Here is a 19,796-nt window from a genome sequence, read left to right on the forward strand (position 1 = left end):
AATGTGACTTGCACGAGAGAAGGCGGTGTTACGGGCCAGTAGTTTGTAAAGGTTTTCTACAATCAAGAGGTATAAAAAATTTAAAATGTCGCGTAAGATCCTGCCCCCCTCAATACACTCAGGCAGGGCGGCGCCCTTACTGCATTTTCTGCAAAAAGCGTTAATCTGGTTTAATATGGAACACGCGTTGGCATCTTGATGCTGCCAGTTGCTTCATGCCAAACGACCGAGGCGGCATGCACGAGCAGCACCGATCCCGCAATAAACCCTCATCCTCCGGACTCGTCCGCCTCCGCCTCTTCCAAGCCCCTTCCTTCCTCTCCGACCCTCGATTTCCAGGCGGGGATCCTCCGGTGACGCGCGGCTTCGCCCCGTCCCCCGGCGCGCGCGATCCAAGGCCGGCGAGGCGCCCCCTGCTCGGCTGGGAGGGGCTGCGAGGCGCCTGCGCTCGCTTCTCGCTCGGAGGCCCCCCCGGGCCGGCTTTCTCGCGAGACGGGGCGGCGGCGGCCGAGCCGGAGGTGGAGCGGCTGCCGGGCGGGCGCGCGGTCTGGCTGGCTGGCCCAGGGAGGGAGGCAGGCAGGGAGGCGCCTCGGCGGCGGGAGGTTCCGCTGGCCCAGCGGCCCCGGGCAGGAGGTGAGATGGGCACCGGCGCTCGGGGGAGCCGGAGGCGGCGGCGGGGCGCGCTGGTGGGGCATCTGATCCGGGCGGGCGCTGCGCGTAATGCCGACTGGATGGAGGAGCCACCGGGCTTTTATTTTCCGGGGTGGGGCGCGGGTGGGCTGAGCGGAGAGATGCTGCTGCCCCCCAACTTCCCCGGCCCCGAGCTCTCGCCCACGTGGATGCGCGGGGCTGCCCGGCGACCAGGAGGAGGGCGCGCGTCTCCGTCCAGCCCGTGCGCAACGGGGCAGGAGGCGCACGGCAGCCGGCCGGGCTCCGCGGGACGGGCCCGGCTCCCCGTCCCCAATGGGGTGGCGAGGGGGTGCTGCTTCTCCCACCCACCCCTCGTCTCGCCCCCCGGGACTCGGAGAGGCTGCCCGAGTCGCGCGCCGCGATGGGGCGGGAGAGGATTTCCTCCCGCGCCGAAGCCCTTTTGCGAAAGACCCGCCTGAGTCTCCGGGATTAGGAGGAAAGACCTCCTTGTTTTAATTCGGATTTTTTTTTTTATCATCGCGGTCACTTCGTTCTCGGTTGATATCTGCGCTCAAAAGGAAGACGGGGTATCATTTCTTCCCCCGCTCAGGTCGCCTTTGCAAGTTGCCAGGTAGCCGAGCAGACACCTGTGGACACACTTAGATAGCAGCCGGCGATGGGGAGGTGCAGCACCTGGCGCTGGCTCTGTGCTTTGGTTTCTGTGGACTTCGCTTCTAGTTTGCTGGTTCTAGTTTTCCTTCTGTTTTTTTACTGGGAAATGCGACTGCATTGTACTGCATGAAGTTAGGAGTGGTCTTTTATTATTACTTTAAGGCGCATAAACAGCGTCCCTCCACCCCCCCCCATGTTTGATTGGGATCAAAGATACTGTATCTGACTGTGAGCACATCATACATTTAAAGCACACAACACATCCAGTTAGTGCCGGGAAACTGTAGTTTGACAAGAGTGCTGGGAATTGTAGATTTGTGAGGAGGTAAACTACAGTTCCCATGATGGTGTGTGGTGTGTACAGGGCCTCTGACTGATTCAAACTAGATCGGCAACATTTTATTACTTCCAGTTCTCTAACAGTGGAATTTACTCTCCATTCTCTGATTCTAAGGCTTTTGCACCTGACTCTGTGTAGTGAATATTGGGGTGCTTGTATAAAAGCAAAGTAGATCCCCACAAACCCAAAGTCTGCTCATCCCTGATATAGACAACTGTTAATATTTGATTATTATCATTATCATTCTTATTAATTACCTGCCCTTAATCCTGAGGTCACAGGGTGGGTTACAACACCAGAACACAATAAATGATAACCCAGGTTCACTGTGACGGAGCAGCATTTCTGAGAGACGACACAGTGGGCATCAGGGTGGGGCGCCTCCATTCACCCCAGGACAGCATTCCCTAATGGACAGCCTCCTGGTGGTCACATGTCAGTGGTGGGCGGGGCCAGAGGGAAACAAAATTGGGCAGGGCACAAAAGCCACGGATTCTTGTGCATACATACCTCCATTGAGACAGGCAAGTTCAAGGACTCCAGCCAACCAGGTGTGGAGCAGAGGTAGTGCAAGGTATGTACTGGGAAGAGTCCCGGGGGCCACATAGGAAGCCCTGGAGGGCCACATCTGACCCCAGACCTCAGATTTCCCCAACCCTGGTGTACAGCACAGTGCTCACTGTGAAACTCTGCTTGGCTCTCGACTCATTTAATAGAACATTTATAAGCCCAACTAGCTTAGCATGTTGTTATGCTCTGTGAAGTTGGGGGCTTTTGGAAGCTAGGGGCTGTTTCTATTGAATGAGGGAGGCTTGGGAGTTTGTTCGGGGTCTTTCTAGAGTAAGAGCAGCCGGCTGTAGGGTTCGATTGTGGTGGGTCCCACTTTGAATTGTGCTGGGGGTGGATACTTCCAACCTGTTTATGAAGTTCAGGCTTGGTGCTGGCTCCTTGGTGCTGGTGAGGCTTGTTCCACTTGTCGGCAGTTGGTGTGTTATGGAGAAATATCCCCCTTCCCCTTTCTCTTTTTTCTTCTGGTAGGCCTAGAAATCCTTCTGTGGTTAGCAATAGCCAAAGCTGACTCAGGCATCTGCCTAGCTATCTCCTCTGAGTCAGACTGGAAATCAATGAGAACGTGAAATTAGGAGTGTTAAAATGAGAACTCGTGCGTAAGCAGTAATCCCTCTTACATGCTCAGGGGGAAACACCACTGGAGGGGGAAGGGGCTTCCCTCACTGTCGATTTGCTTCTAAGTGAGGTGTGGGAAACAGAGTCTAGCATCCTGCAGGGCTCCTCTATGTGTGAACTGTGTCACTTTGCAAAATCTTTGCAGTTTCCCCCTCGATCTGCCTTGTGGACCCTCAATAAACCAGTGCAACTCCCATGTGGCTATCAGGGACTGCATATTCTAACTCGGTGTATCTGAGCCAGTGTTAGAAACTGAGCTATAAAATCTAGGAGCCAAATGGCACCTTAAATCTAGGTTATGGCTGCCACAAGGATACGCCCATTTTGTGTGTGTGCAGGATTACGAAGCAAATGGTCTGTGGGGAAGTGCGGCACCCAAAGTCTTTGGGTATCGCGCTGCCACGTGAATCAGCTGATTTGCGGGGCAGCGCAGCACCAAAAGAGGCATATCTTTTGGTGCTGTGCTGCCCAACAGACCAGCTGAGTGGTGCAGCACCGCAGCCACACCAGCCGGCCAGATGGAGATGTTAGGGGCCAAACCTGGTGACCAGACACCTCCGCTTCCTCACAAAAGGCCGGTCACCTGTTGCAAAATGCGACTGGCGCCCAGCTAATTTCGAACGCTGATGAGCAGAAACTCTGGGTGGGCAACGAGTCTGATGAGCGGACATAACCCTGCACTTTCTTGGAATTGCTTGTCATGCAGAGGCTGAAAAGAGTTTTGCTGTAGCAAAGGGGCTCAACATGGAAGGTTGCGCCATTAGCTCCAGGCTGCTGCTTCTAATGTCTAAGAAACTGATAGATGGTGGAATGATGAACATCACTCATTCCAGATGCTGCCAGGGGTGTTGCATGAGAGCTCGTAGCAGGGCAGTGGTTTCAAGGTGGCCTGTAAATTAACATGGTTGTAATAATCCCATTGATTATTATTATTTTTTTAAGAAGCATGTACAGTCATACCTCTTGTTACGTTCGGTTCGGTTCAGGTTACGTTCTTTCAGGATACATCCCGCAGTGACCCGGAAGTAACGGAATGGGTTACTTCTGGGTTTCACTGCTCGCACATGCACAGACGCTCAAAATGATGTCATGCGCAGAAGCAGCGAATCGCGACATGCACAGACGCGGGTTGCGTTCTGCTCATGTTGCGAACGGGGCTCTGGAACGGATCCCATTCGCAACTAGAGGTACCACTGTACAGTATTAGACACTGGTCACATTCACACTGTGCATTTGAAGCACTATGATACCACTTCAATTAATCAGGACTTCCCCCAAAGAATTCTGGGACTTGTAGTTTGAAAATGAGATCCTTAAATGGTCTAGCTAAGATTCCTGCATTGCAAGGGCTTGGGCTAGATGACCGTTGGGCTTCCTTCAAACTCCACACTTCTATGATTCATAAGTTCACGTATGCATTTGCAAAATGACTAGAGTCTGATCCAGGAGGCTCTGACCAGGATCAAACAACAGACTCTGTATTTTGACTGTATTTTGACACTACGCATTTAATTTAGAATTGCAGAATTCTAAGAGCTGGAAGGGACCACAAGGGCCATTTATTGCCCAACGTGGGGCTCAAACCCACACAATCCTGAGATTAAAAGTCCATTGCTCTACCAAATGAGCTATCGCTTGGATATTTAACTTGTAGCTTGACTCTTTTAGTAGGGCAGGTTGTGAAACTTGGGATGGAGTGAGGTTGCTGCAGTTACTTAGGGGAAGTGAAAAGGGGGAACTTGCAGAAGTGTTTCCTCCACGCTTGGATGAAAGAGTTGTGATATGGGGTGCAGAAACCAGAAAGTTAACGCTGCTTCTGCTGGGCAGGGTACATAACAGCCCCCATATCTGGGTTGCACAGACAACTTGCTTGAAGAAAAGGAAGAATGTGTTCCTATTATGACATATTCTGGAGGCAGCAATGCTTGTGAATGCCAGTTAGTAGAAACCACAGGAAGGAAGAGTTGGCCTTGGGACATCTGATTGGCCACTATGAGAACAGAATGCTGGCCCTAATAAACAACAACAACACACAAGATGCACAATAATTTAATATATTGTACAGTCATACCTCATGTTACGTTCTTTCAAGTTACGTCCCACAGCGACCCAGAAGTACCGGAAAGGGTTAATTCCGGGTTTTGCTGCATGCGCAGAAGCGCAAAATGACATCACACGCATGCGCAGAAGTGGCGAATTGCAACCTGCGTGTGCGCAGACGCGCTGCTGCTGGTTGCACTCTTTTCATGTTGCGAAAGGGCCTCTGGAACAGATCCCGTTCGGAACCAGAGGTACCAGTGTGCTCTTATTACAGTATATTGGATTTCAGCCGTGAGCTGCATTAGAGGTCACTGTCCGACTGAAACGTGAGATAAAGAAAGATAAATCTGTACCTATAACTGTCTTCTTTGACGATCCCTTGTAGCCAAGTAAGATTGTCTTCTATAAACATAGTTTTAACAGTGAGTCCGTAAGTGACTGTGGAGGCCAGTTCTGGATCCACATGTCCTTCCACAGTGAGGACATAGGTTTCCGGGCAGGAGTTGATCACAGTGAGGGTTTGCCAAGTGTACCTTCCTCTTAGCACGTTTCTCCCTTGCGTCCTGAGTTCAAGTTTCTTCAAAGCCCATGACACCTTTGGTAAAGGCTGTTCTCCAGTTGGAGCGCTCGCAGGCCAGTGTTTCTCAATTCTCGGTGTTTATACTACAGTGTCCGGCTGAAAGTTGAGATAAAGAAAGAAGTAGTAAATCTGTACCTATAACTGTAAAGCAGTCGGTGCCCTTGAGATATTATTCGGACTGCAAGTTCCATCATCCTTGGCTATTGGCTGCTGGGGCTTCTGGGAGCTGAAGTCCTACAAACTTTGGAAGGCAAGCACATTGGCAGGCCTTGTCCGTAAACATAAATGCAGCCAGTGACTACGGAGTGGAAAATTTGTATGACTGTGGAATTTTTCTGTGGAAAAATTTCCATGCATTGTTGCCTAAAATTCATTAGTGACATAATAAATAGCAAAAATTGAAAAAGTGTTTTGCGGTCCCTTAAGGACATTCATTTTACTACTACAAAGTGCTCAGGGGTAGCATATTATGGGATGAGCTTTCATGGAGTCAACAGTTCAGTGCATGACTTGTTATCCTGTGTTACACTTGGCTGGAGAGGAATTGTAAGCTGCGAGATAAGAGGAGAATGAAATGCGGATTGTACCATCTGTGACAGCCACTAACAGTGGCAATTTTGCAGAGTGTTGGTGGTAGATAATTTGCAGAGCAGTGGTGTCGATAGCACAAGCGTCCTTGCATCGATAAGCCAATAAGCACAGAGAGCATAATAAAAATCCAAGCTGTTGATTCACCCCACGAGTGATAGCACCAAACCTCTTGACCAGGGGTAAGCAAACTTTTTCAGCAGGGGGCCGGTCCACTGTCCCTCAGACCTTGTGGGGGGGGGACACGGACTATATTATGGGGGGGGGTGAATGAATTCCTATGCCCCCCAAATAACCCAGGGATGCATTTTAAATAAAAGGGCACATTCTACTCATGTAAAAACACGCTGATTCCCGGACCGTCTGCTGGCCAGATTTCGAAGGCGATTGGGCCGGATCCGGCCCATGGGCCATAGTTTGCCTACGCATGCTCTTGACAAATCTTAGGTCAGGTTTTAATCTCCCTTTGAAGTTCATTGGTTCAGGGCTGACCACTTTAGTTATACAGTGGCCTAGGATGTTGATGTATTCGGATTTATGGATATTGCTGGTGTCAGATTTGTGTACTCTCTTGCATATAGAGTCTGGCCTGTTTGTGATATGTCGTATGCAGAAAGGAAATTAATTTCAGACCGATAGTGGAATATACACATTAGAAGGTGGGTCTGTGAATGAAACCCTGATGCAATGTTGTTAAATCCACAGTAGACAGAAGAATAGATTTAGCATCTGGATCTGAACTGTTTTAAAGTTGTCTGCGACTTCTTTCATGTGACTTGAAAGCACGCAAAAGTATTTAGGCATACTAAGATGCCTTCCATGTATATATTTGGGTTTCTGTGTCATAATATGTGTACAAATATCCCAGTAACTTCCAAGTGATTGCGTGAATAAGTTTCATTATAATGTTTTAAATCACATTTAAGCACATTTATCGACAGCCCCATCAATCATTTTTTCTGGCTAGGGAGAGAACTTTTTCAAGATTTTATCCAGCATGTAAAATTGGCATGGAGCACTTCTTAAAAGTTTTAATCCAAAAGTCTGAGTGGTCCAATGCCTTTATTGGAAGCAATTCAAATGTCACAAAGTAGAGGCAGATTTTTAAGTTCAAGAGGCCCCCCTTCATCAGGCTAGAAACATGTAGAACATCTTTCTTATGTAACCAGGGTGGTGCAATGGTTGGTCTAGACAGCTGGGAGACTTGGGTTCAAATCTCCATTCAGCCTTGAAGCTAACTTGGTGACCTTGAGCGAGTCATCATTTCTCAACCATGACAACCTTTCAGGGTTGTTGTGAAGATAAAATGGGGAGGGGAAAACCGAGTATGCCTCCTTGGAAGAGTGATGGGGGTATAAATGGAAGAATTAAAACAGAAAAGGCAAGACAAAATTAAAAAATTCCTTCCAGTAGCACCTTAGAGACCAACTTAGTTTGTTAGTGGTATGAGCTTTCTTGTGCATGCACACGTCTTCAGATACACTGAAACAGAAGTCACAAGACCCTTATATATAGTGAGAGGGTGGGGAGGGGTATTACTCAGAAAGGTGGTGGGAATGGGTGATTGACAGCAGGTGGTGCTGTGGTCTAAACCACAGAGCCTAGGGCTTGCCGATCAGAAGGTAGCCGGTTCGAATCCCCGCGATGGGGTAAGCTCCCGTTGCTCGGTCCCTGCTCCTGCCCACCTAGCAGTTCAAAAGCATGTCAAAGTGCCGCTCTGGCGGGAAGGTAAACGGTATTTCCGTGCACTGCTCTGGTTCGCCAGAAGTGGCTTAGTCATGCTGGCCACATGACCCAGAAGCTGTACGCCGGCTCCCTCAGCCAGTAAAGCGAGATGAGCGCCGCAACCCCAGAGTCATTCGCGACTGGACCTAAGGTCAGGGGTACCTTTACCTTTACCTTTAAGGTGCTACTGGAAGGAATTATTTTATTTTGTTTCGACTATGGCAGACCAAAACAGCTACCTACCTGTAACTAGAAAATGCAAGGAGAAGAAGCTGAGTGTGATGTAAAAGACTGCAATCTGTAATAGTTTTGAAATGACAAGCAGAAAGGATAGGTGCAAAACAGATTCAGGTTCCAGTTGATTTATACGATCGGGGGGGGGGGGAATCCTGGTTCAAAACTTTCCAGAAAGCCTGCACCACCAAATGCAACAAGGCTCATTTGCTCACCGGTGTTTGCACAGAGTGGGGAACAGTTTGTGGTCTGTTTGTCTGTTGACAGTGGCCTGCAAACCTCCTCTTTCAGCCCCTCCTCAGGTTCAATGTTTTTTGCTTGGCCTCTCCTGAGTCAGTCATCACGTTCCCCCAGTGTCTTCCGAGGCAAGTGAACCAAAGTTCTTAACCAAGAAAAACCAGATTGACTGTGCCCACTGAGCAGATTTACTTTTAGTTAGAAATTATAGGCCGATCTCACTATTAAATAATGATTATAAATTATTTGCCAATATATTGGCAAATCGATTAAAAACAGTACTAAAAGACATAATTCACCAAGATCAAGCTGGCTTTCTTTTTTCTAATTTTTTTTTAAATTAATTTTCTTTTCCATCATTACAAACATCTCATTTCAATAACATACATATCAAGCTGTCTTTCTACCTGGTCAACAGATGAAAGATAATATAAGGAATATAACAGACATAATAGAGTATCTGGAGGCCAGGAACGAAAAGCAAGCTGCTGTGATGTTTATTGACGCAGAGAAGGCCTTTGATAATGTTTCTTGGACTTTCATGAAAAAGACAATAGAAATGATGGAGTTAGGAGAGTCATTTCTTAGAGGAATTGGCTCTATATATTCTGAGCAGAATACTGTGCGCCAGTCACGACACTTCTGGGCCCTGGGGGCTTGGGGAAAATTCTAGTTAGGCCATGAGGTTTTATTGCTGTGATGGCGGGGATAGCTCAGTCAGTAGAGCATGAGATGCAGGATTGTGGATTGCAGGGGGTTGGACTTGATAACCCTGGTGGCCCCTTCCAACTCTACAATTCTGTGATACTAAGGTGCAAGTGCTCACTCAAGATACAAGAAAGATTTTCTCTCCCTTACCTAACCTGACAGTGGCCTGCAAACCTCCTCTTTCAGCCCCTCCTCAGGTTCATGTTTTTTGCTTGGCCTCTCCTGAGTCAGTCATCACATTCCCCCAGTGTCTGGAGGAGACTCTTGAGAGTCCCATGGACTGCAAGAAGATCAAACCTCTCCATCCTTAAGGAAATCAGCCCTGAGTGCTCACTGGAAGGGCAGATCGTGAAGATGAGGCTCCAATCCTTTGGCCACCTCATGAGAAGAGAAGACTCCCTGGAAAAGACCCTGATGTTGGGAAAGATGGAGGGCACAAGGAGAAGGGGACGACAGAGGACGAGATGGTTGGACAGTGTTCTCAAAGCTACCAGCATGAGTTTGACCAAACTGCGGGAGGCAGTGGAAGACAGGAGTGCCTGGCGTGCTCTGGTCCAGGGGGTCACGAAGAGGCGGACATGACTAAACGACTCAACAACAACACCTAACGCTTGGCGTCCAATGAAGTTGAATGTTGGAAGATTCAGGATGGATCAAAGAAAACACTTCATTGCTCAGTGCATAGTTAAACTGTGGAACTCACTTCCACAGGAGGGAGTGATGACCACCAACTTGGATGGCTTTCAAAGCAGATTAGACACATTCATGGAGGTGGAGTCTTATCAGTGGCTACTACTAGCCTTGAGAGCTACGCTCTGCCTCCAGAGTTGGAAACTGTAAATGCTACTAACTGCAGGTTGCCACCGGAGGAGAGTTGCTCCTGCTCTCTGGTTTCCCACAGGCATTTGGTTGGCCACTGTGAGAACAGGATGCTGGACTAGACGGGTCATTGGCCTGATCCAGAAGGTCTCTTCTGACGTTCTTGCTCTCTCATCTGCCCCTTCCAGAGGACTGGCTAAGTGCCATCAGAGCACATTTTGTACTCTTGGCTATTAAGAGCAACGTAGGAAGCTGCCTTCTTCCAAGTCAGATCCTTGGTCCATCTAGCACAGTATTGTCTACACAGACCGGCAGCAGTTCTTCAGGGTTTCAGATGGAGAGTCTATCCCAGATGCCAGGGGGAAAGTGGATGGTTCAGATTTGCAATGGACAATTTATGGAGAAGAACAGACCTTTTAAGGTTTTAAGCTGTGTTTCATCCTTGGTCTGGGTGGAGTAGTTGAGTGTGGGTAAGTCTGGGGCTCTGCAAAGGAATGTAGCCAGCTCCAGGGCTCCAGTTAAAGTATATTTATTGAAGAAGTAAGGCACACACAGAGAGAAATAGAAACTGGCAATTAAAGAAAAAACTGCACTGAACAGGAAACATAAAGTCCTTGTAAGTGCCGCTGTCGCAGAAGATCTTACAGGAGGAACTTGGGTACTGGGAGCACAGTTCCTGGTTTGTTTTTATTTCACGATGTGTTTTGTGTTCTCTTTTTGTATTTTTATGTTATGAACCGCCCTGTGATCTTCAGATATACTATTAATAATAATATTAATAACGATAAAAATAATAGTTGCGTGAGAGGAGAAGGGAGATGCTTCTCTCTTGCAGCAACATGGAGAGCAAAAAACGTTAGAAAGCTGACTTTTTATTTAACCTATGGCAATTCAAGAAGGGAGGCGTGGCGGGGAGAGAGGTAGCTGGTTAGGAAGAGAATACCCTAACATGTGTCCCAGTAGTGATGTATGGAAGTGAGAGCTGGACCATAAAGAAGGCTGATTGCTGAAGAATTGATGCTTTTGAATTATGGTGCTGGAGGAGACTCTTGAGAGTCCCATGGACTGCAAGAAGATCAAACCTCTCCATTCTGAAGGAAATCATCCCTGAGTGCTCACTGGAAGGACAGATCGTGAAGCTGAGGCTCCAAGACTTTGGCCACCTCATGAGAAGAGAAGACTCCCTGGAAAAGACCCTGATGTTGGGAAAGATGGAGGGCACAAGGAGAAGGGGACGACAGAGGACGAGGTGGTTGGACAGTGTTCTTGAAGTTATGAATATATGTCTGACCAAACTGCAGGAGGCAGTGGAAGACAGGAGTGCCTGGCGTGCTCTGGTCCATGGGGTCACGAAGAGTCGGACACGACTAAACGACTAAACAACAAACAATGAAGCGTAGTGGTTAGATTGTCAGAGTAAGACCTGAGTTCAAATCCCCCGCTCAGCCACAAAGCTCACTGGGGTGACCTCGGAAGCCAGCCCCTGCCTCTCAGGTTACCCTACCTCGCTGGGCTGTTGTGCGGATAAAATGAGCAGGGACAGAACCACATATCGCACCTTGAGCCCTTTTTTGGGGGGGGAGGTAATAATAATAATAATAATAATTAATAATAATTTTATCATTTGTATCCAAGCCTAGGGCTTGCCGATCAGAAGGTCGGCGGTTCGAATCCCCGTGACGGGCTGAGCTCCCGTTGCTTGGTCCCTGCTCCTGCCAACCTAGCGGTTTGAAAGCATGTCAGAGTGCAAGTAGATAAATAGGTACCACTCCGGCGGGAAGGTAAATGGCGTTTCCGTACGCTGCTCTGGTTCGCCAGAAGTGGCTTAGACATGCTGGCCACATGACCCGGAAGCTGTCTGCGGACAAACGCCACAGTCATTCATTTATGAGGAATATTACGATTTTAAAATTACATCTTTTTTCTTTTTTGTGTACAGTAATACTTGTCGATCTATGATAATAACAATTACGAACGTACTCTGAAAACAAGAATATGTATAATTGTAAGATGTCAAGTCACGATGTGAAGATGTACTTGTGAGTAATAAAGGAAAAACTAATAAAAAACAAAGAATCCACCCCCAATCGGGGGGGGGGAAGGATGTGCAGAGAGGTCCTACTTGCCTCTACCCCATCCTCCCGTTCCAGAACAGCTGCGCAACTTTAAAACGACATTTGTTTTTCGGCATTGCTCCTGGGAGTCAGCTGATGGCGCCCCTCCCTTCCCAGCAGCTGGCAGAGGCACATGTGCAGACAGGCTTGTAAAGGAGGTCTGTCAGGCGGAGGCGACGGCTGGAAAAAGTTGCTGCTCTCCCCTTTTCGTAAGGGCTTCGCAAGGGAGAGGCTCGGTTGCGAAGGACAACGGTCAGTGTCTATAGAGGACGGCTGCTTGTTCCAGAGGTCTCCTCGCCCCCCCCACAACCTGCCACGTTTTCCAGAGACCGAAAAAGGTTACGTCAGCTGCCTCCCCCCCCTTTTGCCTTGGGGAGCTGCACCATCGCTGTTTAAACGGGGCTCTTGCCTCGAAAACATTGCGTGCCGAAAGGACCGGCAGCGAGGGCAGGAAAGGGCAAGCAAAATGGCCAAGTGGGTGGAGGGAAATCCCCCCTTGGGGGATGGTTGCAGCATTTTGGGGCTTTTCTAGCGGAAAGGGGAGTCGGAGGAGTTGGAGTTTATAAAACTGTGCATGGCACGGTATCAAAAGCTCTGCTCTTCCTCTCTCGTAATGCTTGTGGGCATCCATTGAAGCCGAATGCTCGAAGATCCAGGGCAGGTTTTAATAAAAGTCCATCTTCACGCTGCGCATAGTTAAACTGTGGAACTCCCTCCCACAGTTTTGACCGTGTTGACCACCAACTTGGATGGTTTTAAAAGAAGCTTTGACTTTTAGATGATGTCTGAAGGCAGCCCTGTGTAGAGAAGTTTTCAATGTTTGGCCTTTTGCTGTGCTTAATGTTTTAACTTGTTGGAAGCCAACCCAGAGTGGTCGGAGCAGCCCAGTTAGATGGGTGGCATATTAATAACAACAATAATATTGACATATTTGTGGGCTGTCAGTGGCTAGAGGCCGTGTGTCTATATATACTCTGCCTTCGTCACTGGGAGTAGCAATGCATATGGATTATGGTTGCTGGGAAACGCAGGAGAAGAGAGCGATTCTGTGCTCCGATCCTGTTTGAAGGTTTCCCAGGGGAAATCTGAATGGCCACTGTGAGAACAGGATGCTGGACAAGGCGAGCCATTGGCCTGATCCAGCCAGCTCTTCTTATGCAGATTTATATACTTAATCAAACTCTTAATTGCTCTCCCATCCTTTCTCTGGCAGCATTGCATAAAGAGCCAGCAACAGTGGTCAGTGAGCTGGATTTAGGCTGGGTTCAAACTGGGTTGTTGGTCTTGTGGCAACTGCTAACTCTCAGCCCAGCCAAACCCACAGGGGGTTGTTGGTTATGATGAGAAAAGTGGGATGAACTGTGAGCTCATTTTCAACTCCTTGGAAAAAATTGAGGGTTTTTTTGTTTAGGAAAAACATGAAAATACTTTGGTTATCAAGCCAAAAAATATCTTCAGAATGCCATACGCAGAAATGGCGAAACTTACCGGAAGAATAAGAAATCAAGATGACAAACTTTTTTAAATAAAAGAATGGAAATGGTTTACTGAATACTTACAGATAGATTGTCAACAGAGAAGATCATTGGCAGGATTATTGTAATAACCTGCAGTTTTATAAGAGTATGTCTTTAGAGTAGATGAGTAAATGAGCAAATTAAGTTAATTTGCATATGCAGAGGATATTAAAAATATATTTAAGAAACCACAGAGAGATGGGGAAGGAAGTCAAGTTTTGAAATGTTAAAATGATTGTAGTATTAGTGAAAGGTATAAACTTGGAAAGTATAAATAAAATTTGAAAAACAAACGAACAAAGACTTCAGGGATACAGTTTCACACCAGCCCTTGTACTTTAGGAACCCGGGACACTGCTTTATTCTCAGGGTGACCCTTGATCCATTTATCCCAATATTATCTGTTCCGCAGCTAATATCCCGGGCAGAGAAGTCTTTCCTGGTTCCTCATCCTTTCCGGAGATGCCAGCGATTGAACCTGGGACCACCTGCATGCAGAACGTTAAGCATTACAACGGATGCTCCTGATGAATAGAAGAAGCTGCCACATACCAGGTCAGATGATGTGTCCATTTACTTCAGTATTGCCTACTCATACTGGCAGTGGCTCTCTAGCCCATCAGGCTGCGGCTTGAGGTTCTCTTAACTGGAAGTGGAAGTCCTTACCTTCTGTAAGCTGGTCACGTGCTAAACCACTGGCCTGTGGTCCCTCCCCATTGCAGGGGTATCTGGGACATGTTCTAGGCTGGGCACGCAATACGGCCTCTGGTCTCATTTCACGTGACTCCTGAAGCTGCCCTATTCTTCTGAGTTCCTTCCTTCCTGTTCATTTTCTGCAGTTTTTGAAGTGTGTCTTCCCCTCTTTCTGTTGTAGTTTCAGGACAATTATTGGACAGATGGACCATAATTTATCTGATAAAAATAAACGGGTGGTTTCTTTTAAAACCTTTCCCTGGTTGTGTAGCTTATAATTGCATGGTTGATAATAAAAAATAAAAAAATTCCCCACCAAGCTATCTGAGAACAAATTGGTAGACTTCTGCCAGCTATGTATACAGTGGTACCTCGGGTTACATACGCTTCAGGTTACATACGCTTCAGGTTACAGACTCCGCTAACCCAGAAATAGTACCTCAGGTTAAGAATTTTGCTTCAAGATGAGAACAGAAATTGTGCTCCAGCGGCGCGGCAGCAGCAGGAGGCCCCATTAGCTAAAGTGGTGCTTCAGGTTAAGAACAGTTTCAGGTTAAGAAGGGACCTCCGGAACGAATTAAGTACTTAGCCCGAGGTACCACTGTATATGTTTGTGTACGTAGCACACCAAAGCCAGAAAGGCATTACTTTTACTTGCTTCTAAGACCTTTAGCTGTATTGGTCTGCTTTACTAAAATAAAACCCAGTGCACTTATTTGAAAGTAACCCTGTTAAACTCAGTGGGGCTTACTTCTGAGTAGACCGGTATAGCATTGGGCATTCTATTTTGGACTAGCCATGGTGGAAATTGTGACGGGGAGAGGTCTTTAGTTAACCCAGGACTCTTGTGTATCTTGCTCCATCCATTGCTGGCCTTTGGCCTCTTGAGTACTTACCCTGAGGGAATGTGGCTTTTGACAGAATTAAAAGTTTCCATCCCCTGATGGAAAGTGCTACCAAACCCCTGGGGCCTCTGTCTTGCCTTGCGCAAGGCGAGAATTCACCTTAAAACAGACATTAAAAAACCCAGACATATGCAGCTGTGACTGCGTGTTCCAAGGGAAATCGATAGTAATGGCAAGTTGCTTGTCCATCACACCTGATTGTCTGCTGGAACAGGGATGACTAACCTGTTGCCAAACCCCAGCTCCCATCGTCCCTGACCATTGGTCATGCTGGCTGGGGTTGATGGGAGTTGGAATACAGCATCATCTTAGGAAGAACCATAGTATTGCAGGAAGGGACCACCAGGGTCATCTAGTCCAACCCCCTGAAATGCAGGAAGCTTTTTCCCATCATAGGGTTTGAACCTATAACCCTGAGATTAAGAGTCACCGTAGGGGACACACACTCCCTGCCCTTTGCCTTTGGGCCAGTCAGCCTCTAAAGCAGCGGTTCTCAACCTGTGGGTCCCCAGATGTTGTTGGACTACAACTCCCATCATCCCTGAGCTCTGGCCTTGCTAGCTAGGGGTGATGGGCGTTGTAGTCCAACAACATCTGGAGACCCACAGGTTGAGAACCGCTGCTTTAGATGCTGATTGGCCCAAAGGCAAAGGGCAGGGTGCTGAAAAGCACAGTGAAGGCTCCTGGCTGATGTCAATCGGCAGAGAGTTCCAAAGTGTGAGGGCTGCCACACTAAAAGGTGATTTTCTTACAAATGCGAAAGAGGTCTTTTTTGGAGCTGTCAAGTGGGCAAATATGGGTAAGGGAATCTTCCGTATACAGTGGTACCTCGGGTTAAGAACTTTGCTTCAGGATGAGAACAGAAATCAGCAGCAGCAGGAGGCCCCAATTAGCTAAAGTGGTACCTCAGGTTAAGAACAGTTTCAGGTTAAGTACAGACTTCCGGAACGAATTAAGTACGTAACCAGAGCTACCACTGTATTGTATGAATTATACTCTTTAGCTTCCTTTTTAGTGTGTGTGTGTGTGTGTGTGTGTGTGTGTGTGTACACACACACACACAAGATTTCCTTGGTTTACAAAAGTACATGCCTTGTCTCTTTTTTCAGGTTGTACAGTCTTTCTTACAATTTAGTTGCAGTTGTTGTGAGACATTAGTGTTGAGTACAGTATAAGGCGAGGGAAGAAGAGGGGGGATCTCTCTTCAGCTTCCTTGAATCACCCTCCCATATTTCCAATTTGGGTACTTCATTTTGAATGGCCCCTCCCCACTGCAGCCGCTCGCCTTTTCCGTTCTGTCTTTCTGACCATCTTGTGTGGAGAAGGAGACTAACCTTGTATTTGACCTCCTTACAGGTTCCCCACTGTCCTCAAACCGCCATGCTGGCTCTCAGATATTTCCAGCAGAGCTGGAGGTGAGTGCAGCATGAGTTAGCCGCTGCCGACGCCACCGGCCAGGATGACCAAAGCACGCCTCTTCCGCCTCTCGGTGGTGCTGGGCTCCATCTTCATGATCCTGCTGATCATCGTCTACTGGGACAATGTGGGGACAGCCCACTTCTACTTGCACACAACCTTCTCCAGGCCTCACGGGGTCCTCCCCACCGTGGCCAAGGATGGAGGCCAAGACTCAATGTCGGACGTCGATGAGTTCTTGGAGAAGCTCCTGAGCTCTGACCTGAAACGCGATGGGGGTCTCGGTCAGAAGACGGAGCCACCTGCCCCGCACGCCTCCGCGAGGCCCGTCGCCGGCAACTTGGAGGAGAATGTGAGGGGCTACGACTGGTCCACTCGTGACGCCGGCGCGATCTTGGACCAGGAGCAGCTGCAGGCGGAGCGGCGCCGGACGCTGAGGGAGCTGTGCGCCAACTCCAGCTTCGCCTTCCCCACCAAGGAGCGCTCCTTTGACGACATCCCCAACTACGAGCTGAACCACCTCATCGTGGACGACCGCCACGGCGTCATCTACTGCTACGTCCCCAAAGTGGCCTGCACCAACTGGAAGCGGGTGATGATCGTGCTGAGCGAGAGCCTGATGGACCAGGGCGTGCCCTACGCAGACCCCTTGGACATCCCCCGCGAGCACGTCCACAACACCAGCACCCACTTCACCTTCAACAAGTTCTGGCGCCGCTACGGCAAGTTCTCTCGCCACCTCATGAAGATCAAGCTGAAGAAGTACACCAAGTTCCTCTTCGTCCGAGACCCTTTCGTGAGGCTCATCTCGGCCTTCCGCAGCAAGTTCGAGCTGGAGAACGAGGAGTTCTACCGCCGCTTCGCCATCCCGATGCTGAAACTTTACTCCAACCACACCAGCCTGCCGACCTCGGTGAGCGACGCCTTTGAGGCGGGCCTCAGGGTCTCCTTCTCGGACTTCATCCAGTACCTCCTGGACCCCCGGACCGAGAAGCTGGCCCCGTTCAACGAGCATTGGAGGCAGGTGTACCGCCTCTGCCACCCGTGCCAAATCGAGTACGACTTTGTGGGCAAGCTGGAGACTTTGGACGAGGATGCAGCTCACCTGCTGCAGCTCCTGAAGGTGGAACACCTTCTTCGCTTCCCTCCCAGCTACCGGAACAGGACAGCCAGCAGCTGGGAGGACGACTGGTTTGCCAAAATCCCCGTGGCCTGGAGGCGGCAGCTGTACAAGCTGTACGAAGCGGACTTCGTCCTTTTCGGTTACCCCAAGCCAGAAAGCTTGCTTCAGAACTGAGCGAGGCAGAACGGAGGGAAAGAGAGCATTTGAAATACCAAAATATCTCCTCTTCTTTTTCCAGAGCCCTTCTGTTGACATAACACAAGTGCAACTCTTTTCTATAGTCTCTTTTTAAAAACAAAACAAAACCACCCCATTGCTCGGACGCATGGAATCTCCCATTGCAGGAAGACTTTCCCCTTCCTCTCGTTCCGATTCATTTTATGAAATGTACCTTTTTTTTGTTTTTCTGTTAGGATATAAGTTTGTCCACTCCACCAGCTGTATTCTTTCGGGTGCTTTTTATTAATGCATTTTTTTAATTAAAAGAGAGCACGAGAAAGAGAGAATATTAATATATTAAAATATTTAATACAAATCATTGTTGTGGAGTAGGGGAATAAAGGGGCGCACCATCTTTCATTGCAACTGTTTAGCTGTGAGTGTCCGCTGGAATTTTTCTAGCTGGGGAAGGCAGCAAAGTCAAACACTGTAAGTGTGTTCAGGAGAGTAGGCTAGCATCTCACAATATTTTTTGAAAAGAATAATACAGGTACATTTTGCCTTGTAACTCATGTTCTACAAACACCAGAAACTTCTCTCTCCTTAAATGAATCTTTATTGCTAAAAGCTATAAGACGTCCCAATTGGTCCCAATGCGTAGGACACAAATAATTGATTTAAAACTGAACAACAGCAGCAGCAAAGCAAACATACAAAAATGCAAAAATCACTCTTGCATAAGTTAAGCACTCCACATCGCACACTCCCCTTTGTGATACTTGTCTTGGTGCCTAGCTCTCAATTTACTTGCAGCCAAGGCAAATTTTGCAACCCGTGCAGTCATAAATACATTATTGCCAGCCAGCAAAATAGAGATTTGCTCAAGGGGAGGTCGGCTGGAAAGAGAGCAAAGGATGTAACCGAGGAATTTTTGTCTAGAAGATGTATATAAAGGGCATTGTAACAAATAGTGTTGACTGTCCTCCGTTTCTCCTGACTAACGCATCCAGAGTCTTTGGTACACAGGGGTGCTATTGAATCTTCCAGTTAGATATGCAGAGGGCATGCACTGAAAACTCAAAGCTGTAAATGCTTTTCTAAGTGGTGTATTCTCTCTCCTTCTTAATGAAAGCTGGAAAATGGGGGGGGGGTATGGTTTGTCTGGAGTGGGTGGGACACCTCTCCCTTCACCCCATAAGAATGTAAGAAGAGCCTGCTATATCTGGTCAGTGGTCCCAGCAGTCCAGCATCCTGTTCTCACAGTGGAAGACCAAATAATGCCTGTGGGAAACCAGCAAGCAGCACCTGAGCACTCTCTCCTCCCATGGCATCCAGCGACTGGTACCCGTTCCCGCAGACATCCATGATGCCCAGCTTGTTGGTGGTGGGGCACTGTAGACATGCCTGAGTTTTGTAAAGATGGGTAGAGCAAAATAATAATTTAATAATAATAATTTATTATTTATACCCCGCCCATCTGGCTGGGCTTCCCCAGCCACTCTGGGCAGCTTCCCCAAAAACATTAAAATACTGTAATCCATCAAACATTAAAAGCTTCCCTAAACAGGGCTGCCTTCAGATGTCTTCTGAAAGTCTGGTAGTTGTTCTCTTTGACATCTGGTGGGAGGGCGTTCCACAGGGAGGGCGCCACTACCGAGAAGGCCCTCTGCCTGATTCCCTACCCACTACCGAGAAGGCCCTCTGCCTGGTTCAAAAGGGCCAGTTTTCAGATTGATGCTTGGCCAGCTGCAGCAATCTACTAAAGGGTGTAGAACAGCCTTTCTCAACCTGTTCTCAACCTGTGGGTCCCCAGATGTTGTTGAACTACAACTCCCATCACCCCTAGCTAGCAAGGCCAGAGCTCAGGGATGATGGGGGTTGTAGTCCAACATCTAGGGACCCACAGGTTGAGAACCGCTGGTGTAGAACAACAACAATAGAATTTATTACTTATACCCTGCCCATCTGGCCGGGTCTCCCCAGCCACCCTGGGCGGCTCCCAACAAAATACTAAAAACACGATAAAACATCAAACATTACAAACTTCCCTAAACAGGGCTGCCTTCAGATGTCTTCTAAAAGTCAGATAGTTGGTGGGTAGGCATTCCACA

At 48.2% G+C, this 19,796-nt stretch overlaps 1 protein-coding gene across 5 annotated transcripts; it reads left to right on the forward strand.

Annotated features, from left to right (window-relative positions):
- The first annotated feature begins 507 nt into the window (after window positions 1-507).
- On the forward strand, window positions 508-18,111 carry CHST12 (carbohydrate sulfotransferase 12). 5 transcript variants are annotated; one of them, XM_083585809.1, is made up of 3 exons: window positions 508-633; window positions 13,802-13,944; window positions 16,344-18,111. In XM_083585809.1, the coding sequence occupies exon 3, from the start codon at window positions 16,447-16,449 to the stop codon at window positions 17,698-17,700; it is 1,254 nt and encodes a 417-aa protein (XP_083441935.1). In that variant the 5' UTR covers window positions 508-633; window positions 13,802-13,944; window positions 16,344-16,446; the 3' UTR covers window positions 17,701-18,111. The 5 variants fall into 5 exon arrangements, with proteins under 5 accessions (XP_083441935.1, XP_083441938.1, XP_083441939.1 ...); XM_083585812.1 differs by lacking the exon at window positions 508-633 and adding an exon at window positions 636-1,261; XM_083585813.1 differs by lacking the exon at window positions 508-633 and adding an exon at window positions 2,003-2,216.
- The last annotated feature ends 1,685 nt before the right edge of the window (window positions 18,112-19,796 follow it).

The sequence above is a fragment of the Podarcis filfolensis genome (genome assembly GCF_964270895.1).
Source record: "Podarcis filfolensis genome assembly, chromosome: 14".
Taxonomy (NCBI): Eukaryota; Metazoa; Chordata; class Lepidosauria; order Squamata; family Lacertidae; genus Podarcis; species Podarcis filfolensis.

Excerpts from the sequence above, each read along its gene's own strand:
- CHST12 (XM_083585809.1), top strand. The coding sequence starts at position 16,447 with ATGACCAAAGCACGCCTCTTCCGCCTCTCGGTGGTGCTGGGCTCCATC.